The sequence below is a fragment of the Artibeus jamaicensis genome, unplaced genomic scaffold, assembly GCF_021234435.1.
Source record: "Artibeus jamaicensis isolate MK-2021 breed Jamaican fruit bat unplaced genomic scaffold, CSHL_Jam_final scaffold_1689, whole genome shotgun sequence".
Lineage (NCBI taxonomy): Eukaryota > Metazoa > Chordata > Mammalia > Chiroptera > Phyllostomidae > Artibeus > Artibeus jamaicensis.
In genome coordinates this window covers 695715-714695 of record NW_026522029.1, presented here as the reverse complement: position 1 = coordinate 714695, position 18981 = coordinate 695715, and the positions used below count along the sequence as shown (strand labels likewise).

The window sequence follows — 18981 nt, the reverse complement described above, 5'->3', positions numbered from 1 at the left end:
CTCTCTAAATAATAAATAAAGTCTTTTAAAAATATATCAGCAATAAGACAAGGATGGCCACTATTGTTTATAACACTATGATAGAGACATGATCTCACTTACATGTGGAATCTAATGAACACAATAAACTAATGAATAAAATAGTAACAGAAGCTTAGATACGTGAAACAGACTGACAGCTGTCAGAAAGGCAGGAGGACCAGATGACAGATGGTGAAGGGATTAACCAAAGAACATTTCTGCACAACCCACAGTCACGGACCACATCATGGGGACCGACGAGGGAGGGGAGTGAGCGGGGCTGCGTGGAGGTGGGAAGGGGAGAGAAAACGGGAACAACTGTAATGGCATTAATAATTAAAATAAATTAAAATTAAAAAGAAACGAGAAATGATAGTTGAAAGAACTGAAGACATGATATAAAATTATTCTTATTGGTAGGTGATATGTTGATTTCCTAGAAAACTCAACTAAAAATAAATGAATGACAATAATTTTTAAAAATAAAATAAATAAAATATTTGAATTAAAGAAAGTATTCAACAAAGTCAGAGACAACATTAATTTTTTTAAAAAATCAATAGGATTTTTCTATATCAGTGTTAACTGAGTCAGAACTATAAAAAAAAGGAAATCCGATTAACAATAGCAACAAAAACTATATCGTGTCTAGAAATCAATTTAACAGAGACTATGTAATATCTCTACGGAAAAACTTTGAAAACTATATACAACATAGAAGATAATTTGAAAAAATAGAGAAACATTCTACACACAATGTAATATTATAAAGATATTTATTCCTCTAAAATTCCTCCACAAATTCATTGAAACCCAGTAAAAATTCCAGTTGGATTTTTTGAGGAACTTGATTATTTTTCTGAAACATATATTTAAAAAATGTTCAGATATGGCCAAACGAAACTTGAAAAATAATAATAATTAAGGAGACTCCTTCCAGGTATATGAATTCCTAGTAACAAACATAGTGTGGTTTGGGTACAAGAATAGGCCTTGGGGTAAACTAGGGCACTGAGCAGCAGGTTCAGGTCTACACAGGGATCTTCATGATACACATTGCATCACAAATTAATTGGAGGAGGATAGATTCTTTAACAGACATGAACTTTGTAAGGAAATATGAAACTGAACTCCGATGGGGACTTGAAGGTGCTTTGGGTGTCCATCATCAGAGAGACACCTGTGAGTTGTGGCTGGAGGCACGACACCAAGTGCCATGAGATGGTTGGCCACAGGCATTAAATGTACCCACAGCAGCACTGCTGAAGTAGGGCCAAGTAACCTTCATGTAAGTGTAAAGTGAATATTCACAAAGCAAAATGCATGTTTTACAAACACAGCCACAAGTAGGAATTGTTGTCAAGGTAGGGCGAGGGAGGAAGCTGGAGTGGAAGAAAAAATAATAATAGAAAAGCATTTTATATTCATAACTACAAGACTGATAGTGTTTGAGTAAACTGAACTAATCATTTAAAATGTCTTAGAATCCACTTGTTTGCTATTTAGTGTGGAGAATACTAGTTCCTGCATCATGGGGTTGTGGTGATGTGTAAGTGGGGTAATGCGTGCACAGTGCCTTGGACGCAGTGAGTGTTCAGTAAACGAATGGGGTTATGTCTATCCTTGTGCACTGGGGAGGAGATGAGAAGAAGAGCTGATATCCACAGACTGAAAAGGACCGTCCTGCAGAAAGTCCTGAAGCTCCCTCTCACCACCCACTGCCCATTTCCTCTACGGGGGAACCCATGCCTGTCTTTTTTTTTTTTTTTTAAAGATTTTATTTATTTATCTTTGGAGGGGAAGGGAAGGAGAGAGGGAGAGAAATATCAATGTATGGTTGCTTCTGGTGCACCCCTTGCTGGGAACTGGCCCCTGCTGGGAACTGGCCTGCAACCCACGAATGTGCCCTGACTGGGAATCGAACTGCAATTGTCTGGTTCGCAGGCCCGCACTCAATCCGCTGAGCTACACCAGCCAGGTCATGCCTGTCTTTTGATGCGTGCAAGTTGGACCTTGGGAAATCAAGGGAGTGTCTGCTGTGTGAATGTCATCAACCTTTCATGAGATAAGAAAAAGAATCATGTGGCTGTGAAGGAAGGAACTTGGCAACTTGCACTTCTGCTGGCTTCAGGATCTAGGACATCAAACCACCATCATGGTATTCCAGGTCATCTTTGGTTGCAACTTGGTGAAAGAGTTTTTCTCTGAATGGCGAATTGCAATAATCTGGCTTTGGCTCAGATCAGAGAGAGAATAAATACTGCCTTGTACTTATTGGGAAACTTTTTTGAAACCTGTTTTTGCTTGTTCATTGGGCAGCAGGATCTAGAGGAAAAGTCAGGAGATCAAGCTATCCTACAGAGTAAACAGAATCAGAAGACCAGGACACTTCGCTCTCCTGGTGCCAAGGACTTGGGAAGTACCCTCCTGACAAAATCCTGGTGCCTGCAATTACTATTACATGTCTGGTATTCTTAATTAAAAAAAAAAAACATCTAAACAGCAAATGTAAATTTTCCCCCCACAAGGGATGTTTCCTTGATTGTTTTCTTCTTAATAGGAAGACAAAACTCATCTCAGAAAAATGCAAATAAGCAAACAGAAAACACGCAGGAGGCCATCACAGCCATGGTTAACACCTTCCTTCATGTGTGTCCTTGTGGACGGTTTCGGAACAGACACATGAAAGGTGAACAAATATAGCTTCAACAGAGAACACTTGAAGCACCTGCAGCTCATACTGAGTGAGCAAATTTACCTCAAATGTCCCCATCCCATACTGGTTTTCCTTAAGCCTAATTAAAAAGTCACTCTTTTTCTTCATTTTCCACTTACACATTGTTTACACTATATTGTTCATACTGTCGTTCCTGACGAAATGGTCTCCCTACATCTCTCAGCTCTGCAAGGCCACCCATCCTTTAGAGGCTGACGTATCCTCAGGAGACACTTTCCAGACCATCTCCCACAGCTCACATCTAGATGCCTGGAACTGACTATTCTAGACACAGCCATATTCCTCTGTGGTCCCTAGTCCCAATTTATAAATCCCAGGCACCAAGTGACAGCTCTTCAAACAGTGCCATCTCCCTCATGTCTCATCTTCTGCTGCTCAGGATGGAGATTAAAAAGGGAACACAAGAACTAAAGATTTTAGCTGTAGTTATAGTTGATAGGCTTACATCACTAATGCATGTGGAAAGCTGTTATTCCAGGAACTGGAATATGTGACCAAGTTCCAAAGAAATCCGCTGGACTACAACTCTTTTCCAATTAACCTTTTTTTCAAACCCCTTACCTACGCTTTCTTGTCCTTATAAAAATTAGGCTTAAAATGAGATGTTAAGATGGTTTTCGAGGGTTATTAACCCAACATCTTTTCAGATGGCTGGCCATCTGAACAAAGCGCCCATGAAGATTCAATCCTTGTCTCCATTTATTGATTCTGGTAGTGACAAGCATCATGGACACTGTCTCCTATTTCAGGAGGATGGTTAGAAATTTTTCTTATTGTATCAGAAACTTCCATTCACCTTGATTGGGTCAACAGATACAAATCCAAGGCCTGCTTTGTAGAAATCAATATGTGGTAAATCATTCAGCAACAGGATTATGTCATTGGTAAATAAAGTTTTACTTCTTTGGAATTTGGATCCAAAGAATTTTACTTCTTTTTCTTGTCTAACTGCTCCAGCTGGAACTTCCAGTGCAACGTTGAACGGCAGAAATGAAAGCAGGCAATGCTGTCTGCTGCCTTATCTGGGGAGAAACTGTGCAGACTTTCAGCCTTGTGTATGATGTTCCCTGCAGGCTTTTCACAAGCGCCCTTTATTGTGTTAAATAAGTTCCTTTCTATTCCTAGTTCCTGGAATTTTTTAATTACAAAGGGATGATAGACTTTGCCAAATGCTTAAAAAAAAAACAAATGAAATAACCACGTGAGGCTTTTCTTTCATTTTATATATGCTATGCATTACATAGATTGACTGGTTTTCTTGAGTTGAACCACGCATTCCTGGGATAACTACATTTGGTTTTAATCTGCAGGGATCTCAGGCCAGTAGTGTTGAATATCTATTCACGTGCTTGCTTATTGGCTATTTGTATGTGTTCTTTGATGAAGTATTCATTTCTTTTGCCCATTTAAAAGAATGTGTTGTTTGTCTTCCTGTGAAATGCAAGTCCTTTCTCAGAGGTATTTTGTACAAATATTCTCTTCCATTTCATGGCATGTCTTTGAGTTTTTTTGGCAGTATATTTTAAGAGCAAGAGGTTTTAGTTTTGAAGTAAAATTTATCATTTTTTCTTCTATAGTTTCTGCTTTCTATGTCTTAAGGCATCTAACCGAAGAACGCAAAGATTTGCATCTCTATGTAACCTTAAAATAAATGGTTTCTGGCTTAATCTTTATGCCCTCACATCACTCTCCTTTGCCGTTACCCATACAGTGACTATCTGTGCAGACTTCACATGTCTGATGGAAGTGTGTGCTAAATGTTTGAACCCGTGCTTGGTATGTGCCCCCTTCACGAACCCGTATCTGCGCCGGATGGTGTAGCTCAGCGATTGAGCACGGGCCTGTGAGCCAGGGTTTGATTCCCAGTCAGGGCACATGCCTGGCTTGTGGGCCAGGTCCCCAGTAGGGGGCACACAAGAGGAAAACACACATCGATGCTTCTCTCCCTCTCTTTCTCCCTCCTTCCTCTCTTTCTAAAAGTAATAATAAAAAAAGAAATTGTATCTTAGCTCTTCAAAGAAACCCCCCAAACTACCATGTGTCTGTATTGCTTCCTATGTGCTTGTGCACAGCCGGGCAGACACGTCTGCAAGGTTTCTGGAATCCAGTTTTCTCCTGTGTCGCTGTCCTCCCACCTGTGTCACAGCAGTCAGCAGCTAATCACGACAGTCCCTGTGACTTTCGTAGAGGACAATGACATTTGTTCAGCGCTCATGCCAGGTCCTATTGCAGCCTCTTCACCTCTGCTAAGTAATTCGACCCTCAGACCCCAGAGACAGAAGACACAGCCAGTTGGGGGCAGTCACGGCCTCCGGGCGGCCTAATTCCAAACCCTTTGCTCTTCCCAATATGATAAACTGCCCAGGTTGTGGCTGGAGTTCACCTAAGTGAGGCATCTTGGGAAAGAACATCTACCTGACTTTTCCCTTTTGGGGCATCAGATGCTTGTCCAGTCTCAGCTCACACGCTTGGTTCTAAATCCTGTGGTGGGACCTTGGGGCAGAGCGTCTCCAAGGGTGGCCCTTGGCCCCCAGGTCGGGAGCCACCTCACCGGCTCCCAGCCGTGTGTGTCGTCGGCGGGGCCACAGAGGAGTTTGGGGCAGTGCTCACACTGCCCCAAAGTCCACAGCTAGGGGTCGAAGTTCAGCCTGCCTTGGTCCTGCGGGTCCACGGGGCCGTGTCTCATGGCCAGGGGCCTGCTTCCTACAAAGGCACCACATCTGCAGCAGAGGCCGCTCCCTGAGGTGAAGCCGCCTGAACCCCTGGGCCTGAAGACAGTTACATGGGATGCAAGCGAGCTTGGTCAGGCAGCACCTTCAGTCCTCCTGGCCACAGTGACTGCGGGAAGACAGAGCATGTGGCGCGAGATTCCTGGCCACGGGCCTTTCTTTGGAAGCTGTTTGAGGGCTGCGGCTCTCTATCCTGATGAGGGGAACATTGGACCTGCTCCAGCCAACCTTGCAACTCAGTGGGGCTGCATAAGAAAGTTAATTACCAGCAAAAAAACCCCAGAGAGAAAGCCCTATCCTGGACTTCGTGGAGCCTGTGGTCAAGTTACACCTGAAGCCCAAATCTACCCCAAATGTGGACTGTGAGGGAACATGAACCAATACATTTTCTTTTTCACTTGAGACAGTCTGGCTGTCAGTTGTGGCCAAAAGCACACTAACCCTTCTGTCCACACCCCAGGTGCCTGCTCTCTGTACCCCTCCTTGGCCTTATATCTTCATCGTGACACCTGTCGCCTCGCCGTACTACATTATCTCCTTATGTGCTTCATTGTCTTGCTACCCCCCCTCCTCACCCTCACTAAAGTGTACATTCTATCATGGTCAGGAATTTCATTCCTTTTGTTCGTGAGTGGATTTCTAGTCCCTGAAATGAGTTCTCAGCACATGGCAGGCATTCAATAAAATTTTGTTGAGTACTATACCTCCTCGATAGATTGTTAAGAATTGTGAAAGTCCACGTGGGTAAATGAAAACCAGCACAGTTCCAGAGTCAGCAGAGGACCAGCCTTCTAATTAGACCAGGGACTACACGGCCCCACTTGGGAGAGTCACAGACTCACACTGAGTGTGTGCACACTCATGCAAACTGCAGGGGGGGCACTTAGCTATTGTCACATCGCCACATCTGTTTGAAGCTGGTGATGCTTTTCTGTTAGAACTGTTTTCAAATATATTTTAAATATCTGAATATGTCTGTAGAATGACTGTTAAGAGTTTACTTAGTTGCGCGTTGGTGTATGTGGTATTTGTTACTTATTGCGTTTTTATTTTGTTCATCTCTACTTTTTTGTTATTGTGAAGTATTTCTCCTCTGGAGATTGAACTGAATTCGGTGGCTCAAGGTTTCTTTTTTCTCTCATGTGTGCAGTCATCAGAAAATACTGAGAATTTCTACCTTTTGCGATATTGTCATCCAAATTTCCTTTACATTTTTTTTAGTTGTAATGACAGAATCTGGCACTGATCCAACAAAGGTCTTTTTGGGGGGGGGCTCATATCAGCCTAGTACACCCCATTTATCTACCACCTCTATCATGGGGTCTGACACTATTGAGAGTTTCTCTGACCTTGACTTAGCCTCACAGAAGCTGCCGGCGGCCCTTGCTGAAGTAACTACATGCTTCACAAGACTGATCCCTTCCCATCTCCCTGTCATCTGCTCTGAAGGCTCACCAGGAAGAGATTTTCCTCTGGGTTAACCAGTTTCCTAATGCCTGGTGGGGAGAAATGCATTATTTCTGATATTTTCCTCTCTGACAATGGAGGGGTGACAAGGGTGTGATGGGGGAGGGAAGAAGACAGAGAAGGAGAGGGGGAGGGGTGTGGGTAGGGTCGATGCTCCGTCCTTCATCTCCCTCCCCGGCGCACCCTCCTCCCACTCCCAGCCAGCACTCTCTAAGCAGACTGGAGTGTTCTCGGGTCCGGGTATAACGCTGTGTTTACTGGTTGGCAGTGCAGCGTGGGTGAAGCAAGTGGCCGTCCACACGTGGCCCCACCACATGTCCTCTCCTCTCCCGCGGCGTTTCCCTGTGAGGCACGCACACGTGATCACACCAAAGCCACGCTTTCCGTAACTGTCAAGTCCACATTGTCTCTTCTCGCATTGCCAAGTAGGTCCCCGACCCGAGGAGACGCGAATCTTCACGAGGACAAAATTACTTCCTCAGTATTGGAGTGACCCCCTGCAGTAAGGAATCTTAAAGCTCACAGGCACAGAGACTCGAACAAGGCCTCACGGGCTGTTAAGAGCAGGGAAGAGACGAGCACCCAAGGGCCAGGTCAGCTCCACTGCACCTGCTCTGGCTGCCTTCACCCCTCACAGGCTGCAGCCTGCAGAACTAAATAACCCCCGGCCACTCACCCCTGCTTGGAGGTTGGGCAGGCATGTCCCCCCCCCCCCGCCACATTCTCCTCTCTTCAAGTCAGGGCTGCTCCTGAGGAGGAGCTATTTCAAGGAGATGGGAAGCAGAGACCAGGAGGAAGGAGATGAAGAAAGACTTGGATGTATTTCCTCAGTCTCATTTTACCTTTTCTCTTCCATCACCACTGAACTGGACCAGAGCAACCTTCTGTGCCTGCATCGATCTGTTAAAAGATGGCCCTGGGAACCCTGGCTGGTGTGGCTCAGTTGGTTGGAGCACAGTCCCGTAGACCTAAAAGTCGAAGGTTCTATTTCCAGTCAGGGCACATGTCTAGGCTGCGGGCTTGGTCCCTGGTTGGGGAGAGTACGAGAGGCAACCAATCAATGTTTCTTTCTCACATCAATGTTTTTCTCCCTTTCTTTCTCCCTCCCTTCCCCTTGCCCTAAAATCAATAAATCCTCAGGTGAGGGTTTTTTTAAAAGATGACCCTGGAATTTATGGCCCACATCAGCCTACTATGGTCAATACTGGTGGATGGGCCCATAGCCAAAGGGAAAATGAGCAGGTGGCTGAGGAGAAGGATATGGGCAACAGAGAGAGGACCGGGGCAGGGCGGGGGAGTGGTTAGAGGCTCCTGCCTGGATTCTTCCTCCCATCTTCAAACCTGTATCCCTGATGGCCAAACACCCAACTCCTTTGTCAGGGCAGATGTGCGCTCCTAGTCTGCTCAAGCCAAATGGAAGTGGGGAGGGGAAAGAAGAATATAAAGGACAGCGATTGTGGGGTGAACACATGGAGCTGGAACCCACTCTTGTATCAATGTTGAGGTCTCTGCCTCTGAGCCTGACAAAGCCAGCGCAGTAAGAACCTCACCAGCCTTAGGTACTGCGTTTACTCTCTGAGCCACGTATCAGACATGGCCAGTATGGCCGAGAGGGAAGAGGAAGGGCTTGTGCAAAGGGCTGGTGGGAATCTCCGTTCTTGCTCTACGGTTGATACGTGGGTTGATACTTGCACAGGAAGTGTTGGTGCTTGTTGCATTCATTGCCTTCCCAAGTTAAGAAATCTGTTAAGAAAATAAACAAACATTTTGATGCATTGATTCTATATTGAGCTTAGCAGCATTTTCTGGCCAGAGCAGAGGTAAGGTGTGGTGGTGAATTTTTCATACTGACTTGGCCAAGACATGGTGCCATGATTTGCTCAAAACCAGTCTAGATGTTGCTGTGAAAGTATTTTTAAAAGTGTGAGTAGCATTTAAATCAGTAGACTTTGGGTACAGCCCATTACCTGCTATAATGTGGATAATCATCCAATCAGTGAAGGAATCTGGAGAGGAAGACCTGGTTTACTCTGGAGGACAACAGGTACTTGACTGTGAACATGGACTGATGGGAAAGATATTTTTGTTTGAGAACTCTGTCCGGTTGAAATGTCGGATTCCCGGGAGGGACTGCAGGAGGCATCTGGTCTACCACTTCCCTCCAGCTGGTCTGGCCTCCGGCCCTAGAGATTCTGATATTGTAGGCCCAGTGCCCCCATAGATTCTTGTGTGCCATTGAGCCTCTCTTCTCATACTTCTAAGGCTGCAACTACAGTAACAACTACAATGTTCAGTTTTCCTTGGTTAACTCTAGTGACAAGTGTCTCACTCACTACTTCTTGGGGTAGGCTGTTACATTTTTGAACAGTGCTTATTGTTCAATTATTTTTCCTTTAGTTCAGATTTTAAAAACCCACATTTTGGTAGCTTCTACCTACAGGTCTTGCTTGTTTCCTTTCATCTGAGATGCCTTGTGACTAACCACAGCTTGTCAGTCTGTGCAAGTCCTTCCTTCTTCCGTGATAAAGCGTTCTTATGTCTGAGAGTCTTCCTGGACCTCGCATTGGAGTTTGCTCTTTCATGTGCACCATTCATTCTTTGCTGTTAGAAAGCTTTCTCGCTCTTTTCTGGGCATATAGTTTTATTCCTCAGATGCAAGTTAACCCTTCTCTGCATCCCTTCTACCTGAGCCCCAGTCCCTGAGTCCTTAGTCCAGGCCAGCCCAGGCCCACTCTTTGCTTCAGAGGGGAGTTCTGGTGAGGCTGTCATAGCATTTAAACCCACTGGGATGTTCTCCTTGGCATCAAGTCTCCTTTTCCTCTTCACTATTCTGTTTTCTTGTTTTACACCTGAAACCTCACATAATGCTTATTGGCTGTGTTTCTTAAGTGGGAGGGATTTTGTTCCCCAAGGGACACTTAGCAGTGTCTGGAGAGCTTTCTGGTTGTAACAACCTGTGTGTGTGTGTGTGTGTGTGTGTGTGTGTGTGTGTGTGTGTGCGGGTGCTTCTGGCATCCACCAAATAAAGTCAGGGTACGCTAAACCTACCGTGTTGGGGAAAAGTATTACTATATCCCAACGTCCTACTGCCAAGGCCAAAAACTCTAGCGTATTAGCAAACAAAGCTAAGAATGAAGGAAAGGCACGCAAGAGAAACGAGGAGGCTCCAGTAACACGTGCCGCCTGCAGCTGAGGTTCTGGGCACTGGGTCTGGAGGCGAAGCTCAGAGAAACCAGCAGGAGGGAAGAACCCAGGCCAGGTCCAGGTGTCTGGGTCCCTTCACCATAAAGAAGCCAGAGAAGAGTCACCCATGTGTGCTCCCTGGAGCCTGGGTTTCCCGAAATGTGACACATCTCACCCCACCCCAGCACCATGGTATAAAATAGGATTTAAAAATAAATGTATTTAGGAATAAAAGCGAGTGGATATGAAGGAAATGTTAAGTAACTAACTGAACAGCTGATATGGTGACATGGCGGATTGTGAAATAGTCACAAATGACAGAGGCTGGTGTACAATGTCTGTGACGAGGCCACTGTCCTGGAGAACAGAAGTGTTGCTGCTGCGAAATGGGGGTGAAGGACGAGTGTCCATTTTTGTGCTGACAGCAGAAGGGCAGCGGTGAAGGCGCTGCCTTCGAACTCACCGTCTCTGGAGCTTATTTCGGCGCAGTGCTTGCTCGCGCCCACGGACTTGCCAGACCAGGTTTTGTACGACAATGAGGTGCCGTCTGCCCACTGCCACTGCTGATTCTGCGAGACAGAGGACACGCGGGCGTCAGCCGCCCCACCAGGGCCCTTTTCCAATGCAATTTCTACTGTCAAAATTGGGAAAGCTCAGGAATGTGTGAGAAGGGAAAATAGAAAGCCCTTCTGTAAATGTTACTAATCTCTTGGTACATTTATTTCTGGTGTAAACATTTTTGTCCCTCACAATATTTTTATTGTCCTAAAAATGTGGTGATCTTTAAAATATATATTCAGCTTTGTACCTTGCTTCTTAAACATGTTTTAATAGTAAGGATGTGCCATAATTTACCTTAATAATCTCCTTAAGGATTGACGTTTATATAGTTTTCAATTTACAATCATCACAAATAATAGTGCTATACACAACTTTGGTCATAAAGTTGTTTCTGTACTTAAAATTTTTTTTTAGGACAGAATTCCAGAAAGAGAATTAATGGGCACAGGGCGTGAGTAGCTGGAGGTATTGATGTGTGTCACCAAACTGCTTTGTAAAATAGCTCATTTGGAGGGATGAGCGGTTTTACATCCCCACCTACTGGGCCATTTCTCCCCAGCCTTAAAAATATTATTTATTAAGACAAAGCAAGAGTTTGATAACATAAGTCATATTATGTCATGCTAATTTGCATTTCTTTAACAACTAGAGACATTGCACACTTTTTTTAATCCTGAGGAAATTATTTTTTAAAGATGTTGTTTATTTTGAGAGTGAGGAGAAGGGCAGGAGAAAGAGAGGGAGAGAAACATCAATGCGTGGTTGACTCTCTTATGCCCCCTACTGGGGACCTGGCCCGAAACCCAGGAATGTGCCCTGACTGGGATGCAAACTGGTGACCTTTTGGTTCACAGGCCAGCACTCAATCAAGTGAGCCACATCAGTCAGACCTCAATGACATTTTTTATTGCCATTAGAGAGACAGGAAGGTAGAGAAAAAAAGAGAGAGAGAAACACTGATGAGAGAGAAACATTGATTGGTTGCCTTTTTGTATGCCCTCTGACTGGGGATTGAACCCGCAACCTGGGTACATGCCTTGACCTGGAAGAACCTGCTACCACTTGGTGTATGGGACCACGTTCCAACTAATTGAGCCACACTGGCCAGGGCCATTGTAACACTTTTTATTTGTCACTTACTTTCCTCTGTCATAAATATAAATGGGAGTCATAAATGAAATTTTGTAATTCAATTAAAAAATTTAAATTACAAAAACTATCTAGTGGAAAGAGTGTAAATATGTATGTGCTCTCTGAATGAGAGAGCTCTGGCTGATCATAGTATAAACACATTAAAACATGGGAAGTTCATTGTAAAAGATATTTGTGACATCTTTGGCAGAGTTTGATCAAGAAGCAGCCTGGCATTCCATCCTGCGTGCCTCGTGTTTGTCTGGGGCAGCTGCAGAAGCCCTGCCAGGGACCCCCACACTGCAGACCCCTGGGAGACCTCCACAACCAGCCCAAAGGCCTCACACGTCATGCCTTCCGATGAGGTGCGGACAGAGAAGAAAATGAGGGTCTATGCACAAACTTAAGGGTAACACCAGAAGCATAATAGCGCCCAGGAAAAAGCTTAGCTGAAAGTTTTCAACTGTAAGCCAAGATCTAATGGAGACTTCATTAAGCCAGGTCCCATAACAGGCCTGTGAGTGTGTTTATACATATATGTATGTACCCGTATGTACATACTTACACGCACGTTTTTTTGAAGACTCTGTAAAGCCGGCAGTTTTGTGCTCTGAGATTTGGGAGGACTTTAATTAGATAAAAGGTCTACTAAATGATGCCACGGGATGTTGTATTCTCCACTGAGAGCCAGAACTGAACTTGACCTTGAGGCCTTGTCCTCTCTCTCAGTTGGAGGCAGGTAACCCAGGAAGGCCCACTACGCGTGCCCCTGGTCAGAAGGCGTGGCAGCCAGTTCCCGGGGAGGGGCTATCTCTCGGGCCGCCCCCAGGGTGCACTGTAGAAGCGAGTCTGGGTTTACCTTCTGTGGGTCATGCAGGCCGATCCACACCGACAGGTTTCTTTGGTAGCCTCGTATGTATCCTGCTATGACTTCGGCTTCCGTTGAGTCCTGTATAGACGCCAGGTGGGCTCCGTTTCCAAAGGACTGGCACTCGAGCTGTGGGCAAGGAGAAGGGGCTGCAACGATGCCCGGAGGTTCAGGAGCACAGCCCTCGCCTCAGGACCCTGGCGTGCCAGACCTCCAGGACTCACATGGCCCCGCCTCCACCGGAAGTAGTAAACCTAACCTCACAGGAGACTTCCTGTCCTTCCCGCCACCACAGGAGGGAACACACTGTCACAAGTGTCAGTTCTCAGAGGAACTGGCAGCTCCAGGCATGGGCATGAGCTTTAGGGTCCCCGGAGAGGCCTGGGGTCCTGGTCTTGCCTCTCCTTACTGTGTGTGTGACCTTGGTAAGTCACCTCCCCTGTCTGCAGCCTGGTTTCCTTATCTGTAAATGGAGAATAATGCAGAAAATAATGGCTGTCGCACAGGGTGTCATTAGAAGGATACTATGGTTATAGTTACGCATTATAATACTGCATTTCAAATAAATCTAAGAAGTCACTGATTGTAAAACGTGCTATTCTCTAACCAGAAACTTACTGTCCAATGAAACATTTTATAGATAGAGATATATGCTTTATTTTATGCTCTTTCAGAGTTGTGTTAGGAGATCTGCTGATGTGATAAAACTTTAATAAAAAACGGACTGGCTGTGGTTGCCACGCCAATGAGTGTCTTTAGGATCGTGCTTGGGACGAGGTGTGGTTCCTGTTTCATGACAATTCAGCACACACACTTTGCCACCACTTTACAATTTCAAAACGCCTTCGTACTGGGAATTGCATTTGACTTTCAAGCGTGTGAGGCCTGGAAGCCGGACTACCGGCCAGCATTTAGTGAGTGCACCCGTCATAGAAATTCCCGGGACAGCGGAAGAAATGAGCTCGAGGCGTTTAAGTGATATTTTCCCTCCAAGTTCACACTTGGTAGAGACGAAGCTGGAACAGAACTCAGACTACCCTCCACCTCTGGAGTCCGAGATTCGCTCTATCCTCACTGTCTCCTTGGGCAGCTTCTAGGAGTCTCGAAAACTAAGACCAGCCATCAATACTGTCAAGGACAATACAATACATGCCACAGCAACACGGTGTCCAGAACCTTCTCTGTCCTCTAGTTCTGTATGGTTATTTCTGCCAAAGCTCAGTATCAATCCTGTGGACCTTTTTATTTTTATTTTTTGCCTCAAAAACCTGAATTAAACATCTACCACGTGCCATGTAACTTGCCATTTGGAAAGTTATTTTAATAAATCCTACTGACAACCCCAAGGGGTAAAAGTGTTATCCCATTTTTTTAACCCTCACCTGAGGACATTTTTTTTTCATTGCTTTTCAAGAGAGAGGAAAAAACCATCAATGTGAGAGAGAAATATCGATCAGTTGCCTCCCATACTCCCCAACCAGGGATTGAACCCGCAACCTTTTGACCTGCAGGATGATGCTCCACCTACTGAGCCACACTGGCCAGGGCAGTGCTGTCCCGTTTTACAGCAAGAAATCCTGTGAAGTGAGGTACATGTGTGACTAGTGAGCATCGGTCGTGACTTAACCTCGGGTCCACGGCACTCCCACATCCCCAGAGATGTTTCGGCAGAATTAGCGCCAGAATCTCCAGAGACAGGCGTTCATACAAATGGCCTCCCGAGACTTATTTCCTCCAGCTGCTTCCCACACACTGAGGAGAAAGCCCATCGCTGTCTGTGAGCTCCTTTTCCTTCACTGGACCTTGTTTGTCTGGTTCACATCAGCTCAGGAAAGCATTGGGTTTGGGCCGACTTCCCTGGGTTTGCTCATTACTCTTGCTGGAATCTTGGGAGGTCACATATGCTCACACTGCATTGGAATTTTCCATTTAAATGTCACAATCTTACATTAATTCTGTGCTTTTTAAGGCCAGAGAAGGCTTGTATCCTCAGTGGCCATCTCGCCGTAAGGGCTCCATCATTGCTGAGTTGCTTATACCAGGGGTTCTGGGGCCACTCTGGATCCAGATCACCCCATATTTCCCCAGGAGGCGCCCCCACAGTTACTTCCATTAAGCAGCCACAGTCCAGAGAGACAGCGACACGGACTCCCCGTGCGCCTGGGAGGTGACTCAGTTAGTCCGGCTCTTTGGGCAGCTCTTAGAGCCTCAGCGGGGGAAGAAGCAACAACGGTGCATCAGTATCGGTTGGGGTGTGCAGACTACAGAGCTTTGCCTCTTCCTGACTCACTTTCCATCTGGGCTCTGAGGTGGGTGCTCCAGCCCCGGCCACCCCCTGGCTCTCTTGGGTAAACCTCCTGCTGCAATCCAGTTATTCTTTCTATAAGCTCCTCAGCTTCTCATCCTCCTTGGATTGACGTCTGTCTGTCTTTCTTACTGACAGTGATCTTCTGAAGGGTAGGGGCTGCTTCTTGTTCATCCTTACATCTTTGCAGCCCATCGAGGGTCTGGGCACAGAGCTCCGTCAGTGCTCAAAAATTCAAGTGAGCAGAGCACACAACCCTCTTCTCTCTGTTTCCCCGGCTGGGTAACTTCTCAGGATGCCAAGCAGGGTCCTTGATTCTGAGTCAAAGGTGACCCGGATCCCAAGGTGGCCCCCTGCTTTGGAGAAGCCAGTCCAAGCATGGGCCACATTTCTTACCTCAGCGTCAGACCAGTTCCTCAGCTTCTGGAAGTATCCGTAGCAACTGAGTTTGTGGTAAAACCACCCAGTAGGACAGTCGTGCAGAAAGATGACGTCTGAACATAAACAAAAGGCAACGACAAGTTACAATGGCGAAAACAATCCATGTCTGCACTTGGTCCGGTTTACAGACCGGGATCCCTTGACTGAATGGGCAGGACCCTCCTGTGCCGAAAACACTTCATACTGGGCATCTGCGTCCCAGCCTTTCCCAGAGGGAACGATGGCCTTTTACTAGGATAACTGCACCGGGGAGAGGTCACCATCAGATCCGTTGCGGGTTACTGGGTACTGGCTCTGAACAGGTTCTAATTCTAGGGGAGCCAAGGTGTCAGAGCAGGGGCTTGCAGCGATGGGCTGATTGGCGGAGTGTTGGCTCAGGCTCGTCTCACCGTGAGCCTGGTGGGTCCCCGCGCCCACCCTGCGGTTATTCCCCCACTGGCTGAATGCAGAATTGAACAGACCTGCTCAGCAACAGGCACGACCCCACACTGGTACTGAGATCAAACAGCCGTCATTCCAGGCATCACAGGGGTGGGGGAGGCGCACGCACTGGTAGTTTCACACATTGCACAAAGGGAGTGTTGTTTGTTTTGGTTTTGGTTTGTCCAGGAAGACACAGGACAGGTGAAGCAGCAATTTGCTGATGCTTAGAACAGGTGGGCTCTGAGTCAGTCCCCAGGAGGGGGATGTGTCAAGCAAAGCGGGGTGGCTGAGCAGAGGGGTAGAGGCAGGAATGTGCGAGGTGGGCACAGGAAGGACAAGCACTCGCTCACCTGAGGCGTAGGGCACCTGCCAGGCAAGCACAGCAAAAGGGAAGGAGAGTCAGGGCCTAGGACCCAAGGCAGCGTGACCTGGGGGGCCAAAGCGCTTCTGCAAGGCGATTGGTGACTGGGCCACGTCACTGAATCATTCAGATTGCCGTAGGACCAGAACCTTCCTAAGAGCCAGATGCGCTGCTACGTCCCTACCACACAGATAAGAAAATCTTCTCAAAGGGGTGAAGGGACCTGCAGAGGTCACTTAGGTGGAGGGGAGGTGGGACCTGGGAGAGAGCTAGCGTGCCTCCAGCAGCCTGGGGCCCAGGCCAGGCCTCTCATGGGGCTGGAGCCCCTGCCACTGCACAGGGTCAAGAGCCTGCAGCTGCTAGCAGACTGCCTGGACTGCTAACAGTCTGTTCACTCCACCACTTGTAGATGTGGCCTTGGGGACATTAGTTAACCTCTCCAGGCTTTAGTTTTCTTGTTTGCACAATGGGCCGACAATACATACCTCCCTTATTGGGTTTTTGGGAGGATTCAATGGGATAGTGCATGGACAGTGATTAGCATAGAGCTGGTATGTAGTAATTGTTCAATAAATAGTAGCTACTTAACCAATTGTAGCTATATCATATTATCATTTTAACTGGTGTAATATTTTTTAAAATACTCACTGGGTGGAGTGTTTTATTGTCCACAGATCATTGCTCTTCCTCTGTCCACACATTGAGTGAATTGTTTCAGGTGAGGGCCGCTGAGGGCCATGACAAAGAAATCACTGCCGAGGCAGCTGGGTACTGGTCTTGACCATCGAGTCTCGGGGGCAGAGAAAAGGCACTTCTCAGTTCCCCATGCTCCCCTTAAATACAAGATTGGATTTTCCCATAAGGCACAATGTAAGGAGTACACAAGATGTGTCGTGAGAGTTCCTCCCAAGACAGTAAGAGTAAGTCGAAAGTCTTCGTGCAGGGCTGACAGGAAGATCTGTGAAAAGGGGACGGATGGATGGACCAGGGTGAGTGTTCTGGCTTCGCCTTCCCCAGGAGGGAAACTGGAGAAGTTCGGTGGAATCCCTGAGTTGGGCAGGGGGCTTGTGTCTCACGCCCCGGGATGGAGCTCGGGCAGATTTCAAGCCGCCTTAGGGAAGCCAGAAGCAGGGCAACAGGAACTACTTGACTAGTTGGAAGGCGGCTTGCAAGAGGAGCCCGCCAGAGTCTTTCACACTCCAGCAGGTTCAGAGAAGGTGTCGGAGGGTCCAGGTCCTGAGCAGCTGCAGATGGTTGAGAGAGCTGGGGGCTGGGCCGCAGACTTCAGCATGGCCACCCACATGATGCCCAAAGAACCCTGCTTCTCGCTGTCTTCTCTTCCGATCAACGCCCCCCGGGAGGGGTGACGGGCCGCAGACTGCACTGCACACCCTCAAGAGGCCCTCTGCTCAGCAGAAGCGCTTCTCGGCCCTGGTTTTCTCACTTATCCTCCATGTGCAATGCCCAGCGAGGCCACTGGAGACTCTGCGGCACCCAGGACCAGCAGCCAGAGCACCCCATAATCTTACAGAGTGACGGGGGGCAGGTCTCTACCCTTCCTCATCCATAGAACAATGGAGTTATACCAGACAAGCCCGTATTTCATTTCCTTCCATTTCCGGTATGCAGTGATAATTGGTTTTAGCTCACTCACACAGTTTTTTCCCTGTTTTCTGTTCTGGTGGATTCTAGGGTTCTGCTCCCCACTTTGTTAACATGTTATGTTATGTGTCATGCTGGGTCTATACCTGTGTAGGAGCTATTTTTCCAACCCAAATCCCCTGTATGTCCACATAGAAAAGCAATGTCTGAACATTCGTAGTTCTGATTACAGCTTTCATTTACTGACAGTGAGGTGTCGGGTACTTTAAACACATCGTCTCTACCTTTCACGGTAAACTAAAATGATCATTATAATCTACATGTAGTTGTGATTCAACTATGGCTCACACACACAGGAAGTTGGAATTTCCTGGCTTTTTAAAAAATAACCGCATTACACTGTCTTTTGTTCCAGCCTCCAACACTTATTTCCTGAAGTGCCTGACACTGCGGGGGCGAATGAGGCTCGCTGTGCCGTACTTGTCGCGTGAACACTGGCCGTGGGCTCAGTTCCAGCTGAGCGGCTGATACTCACCCCCCAGGACTTGAGTGCTGGCTGTGCAGCTGAGCAGTAGGAGCAGCCACGCCCTTTGGGCTGCCATCTTCCTCTTCCTCGAGGACAGAAGTGCTTCGGAAACCTTCACTGAGAGGATCTCAGAGCCCTCGTCAGCGTTCGCCTGAAGCTCCTGGATTCACCTAGATCCGCAATCTGAACACATTTGCACTGGTGAGACGGACCAGGAATTTAGATGCCAAATCACACGTGGAGAAAAAAAAAAAAAACTTTTCTGACTTAACCAATAAAGGGAATCTCAAATTCAGTATTCAGGAGATTGGACATCTTAAGTTATGAGTGTTGTTCTCACCTGCAAGGTCTCTGGGCCAGTGTCCAGGACTTAACTGTAAGTCTGAATGGTTTAAAAGTGGCCAAATGGAGGCATTTGGTATATTGTGGGGAGCTGGCCCCTGACATTCTCAGGAGGGCCAGCAGAGGGCGCAGGAGGCAAGATTTCTCACAGATGAGGCAGCAATGGGCCTCCTATAGCCAAGTCAATCAAGTCAGTCCCGACAGTGAATTATTTGGTGTTAGATTCAAAAGTGAATATGTGGTCTAATACCCGCACTTTACACGGGAGGAAATCTGAGGCTGAT

The 18981-nt window shown here is 46.8% G+C and overlaps 1 protein-coding gene across 1 annotated transcript; it reads right to left on the bottom strand.

Moving 5' to 3' along the window:
- Nucleotides 1-8617: 8617 nt before the first annotated feature.
- On the bottom strand, nt 8618-18431 carry REG4 (regenerating family member 4). Its single transcript, XM_037135097.2, has 5 exons — nt 18365-18431; nt 15399-15496; nt 12689-12826; nt 10601-10706; nt 8618-8697 (listed from the first exon to the last, which is right to left on the bottom strand). Exons 1-5 carry the CDS (start codon nt 18429-18431, stop codon nt 8618-8620), a joined length of 489 nt encoding a protein of 162 aa, XP_036990992.2.
- Between the last annotated feature and the right edge of the window lie 550 nt (nt 18432-18981).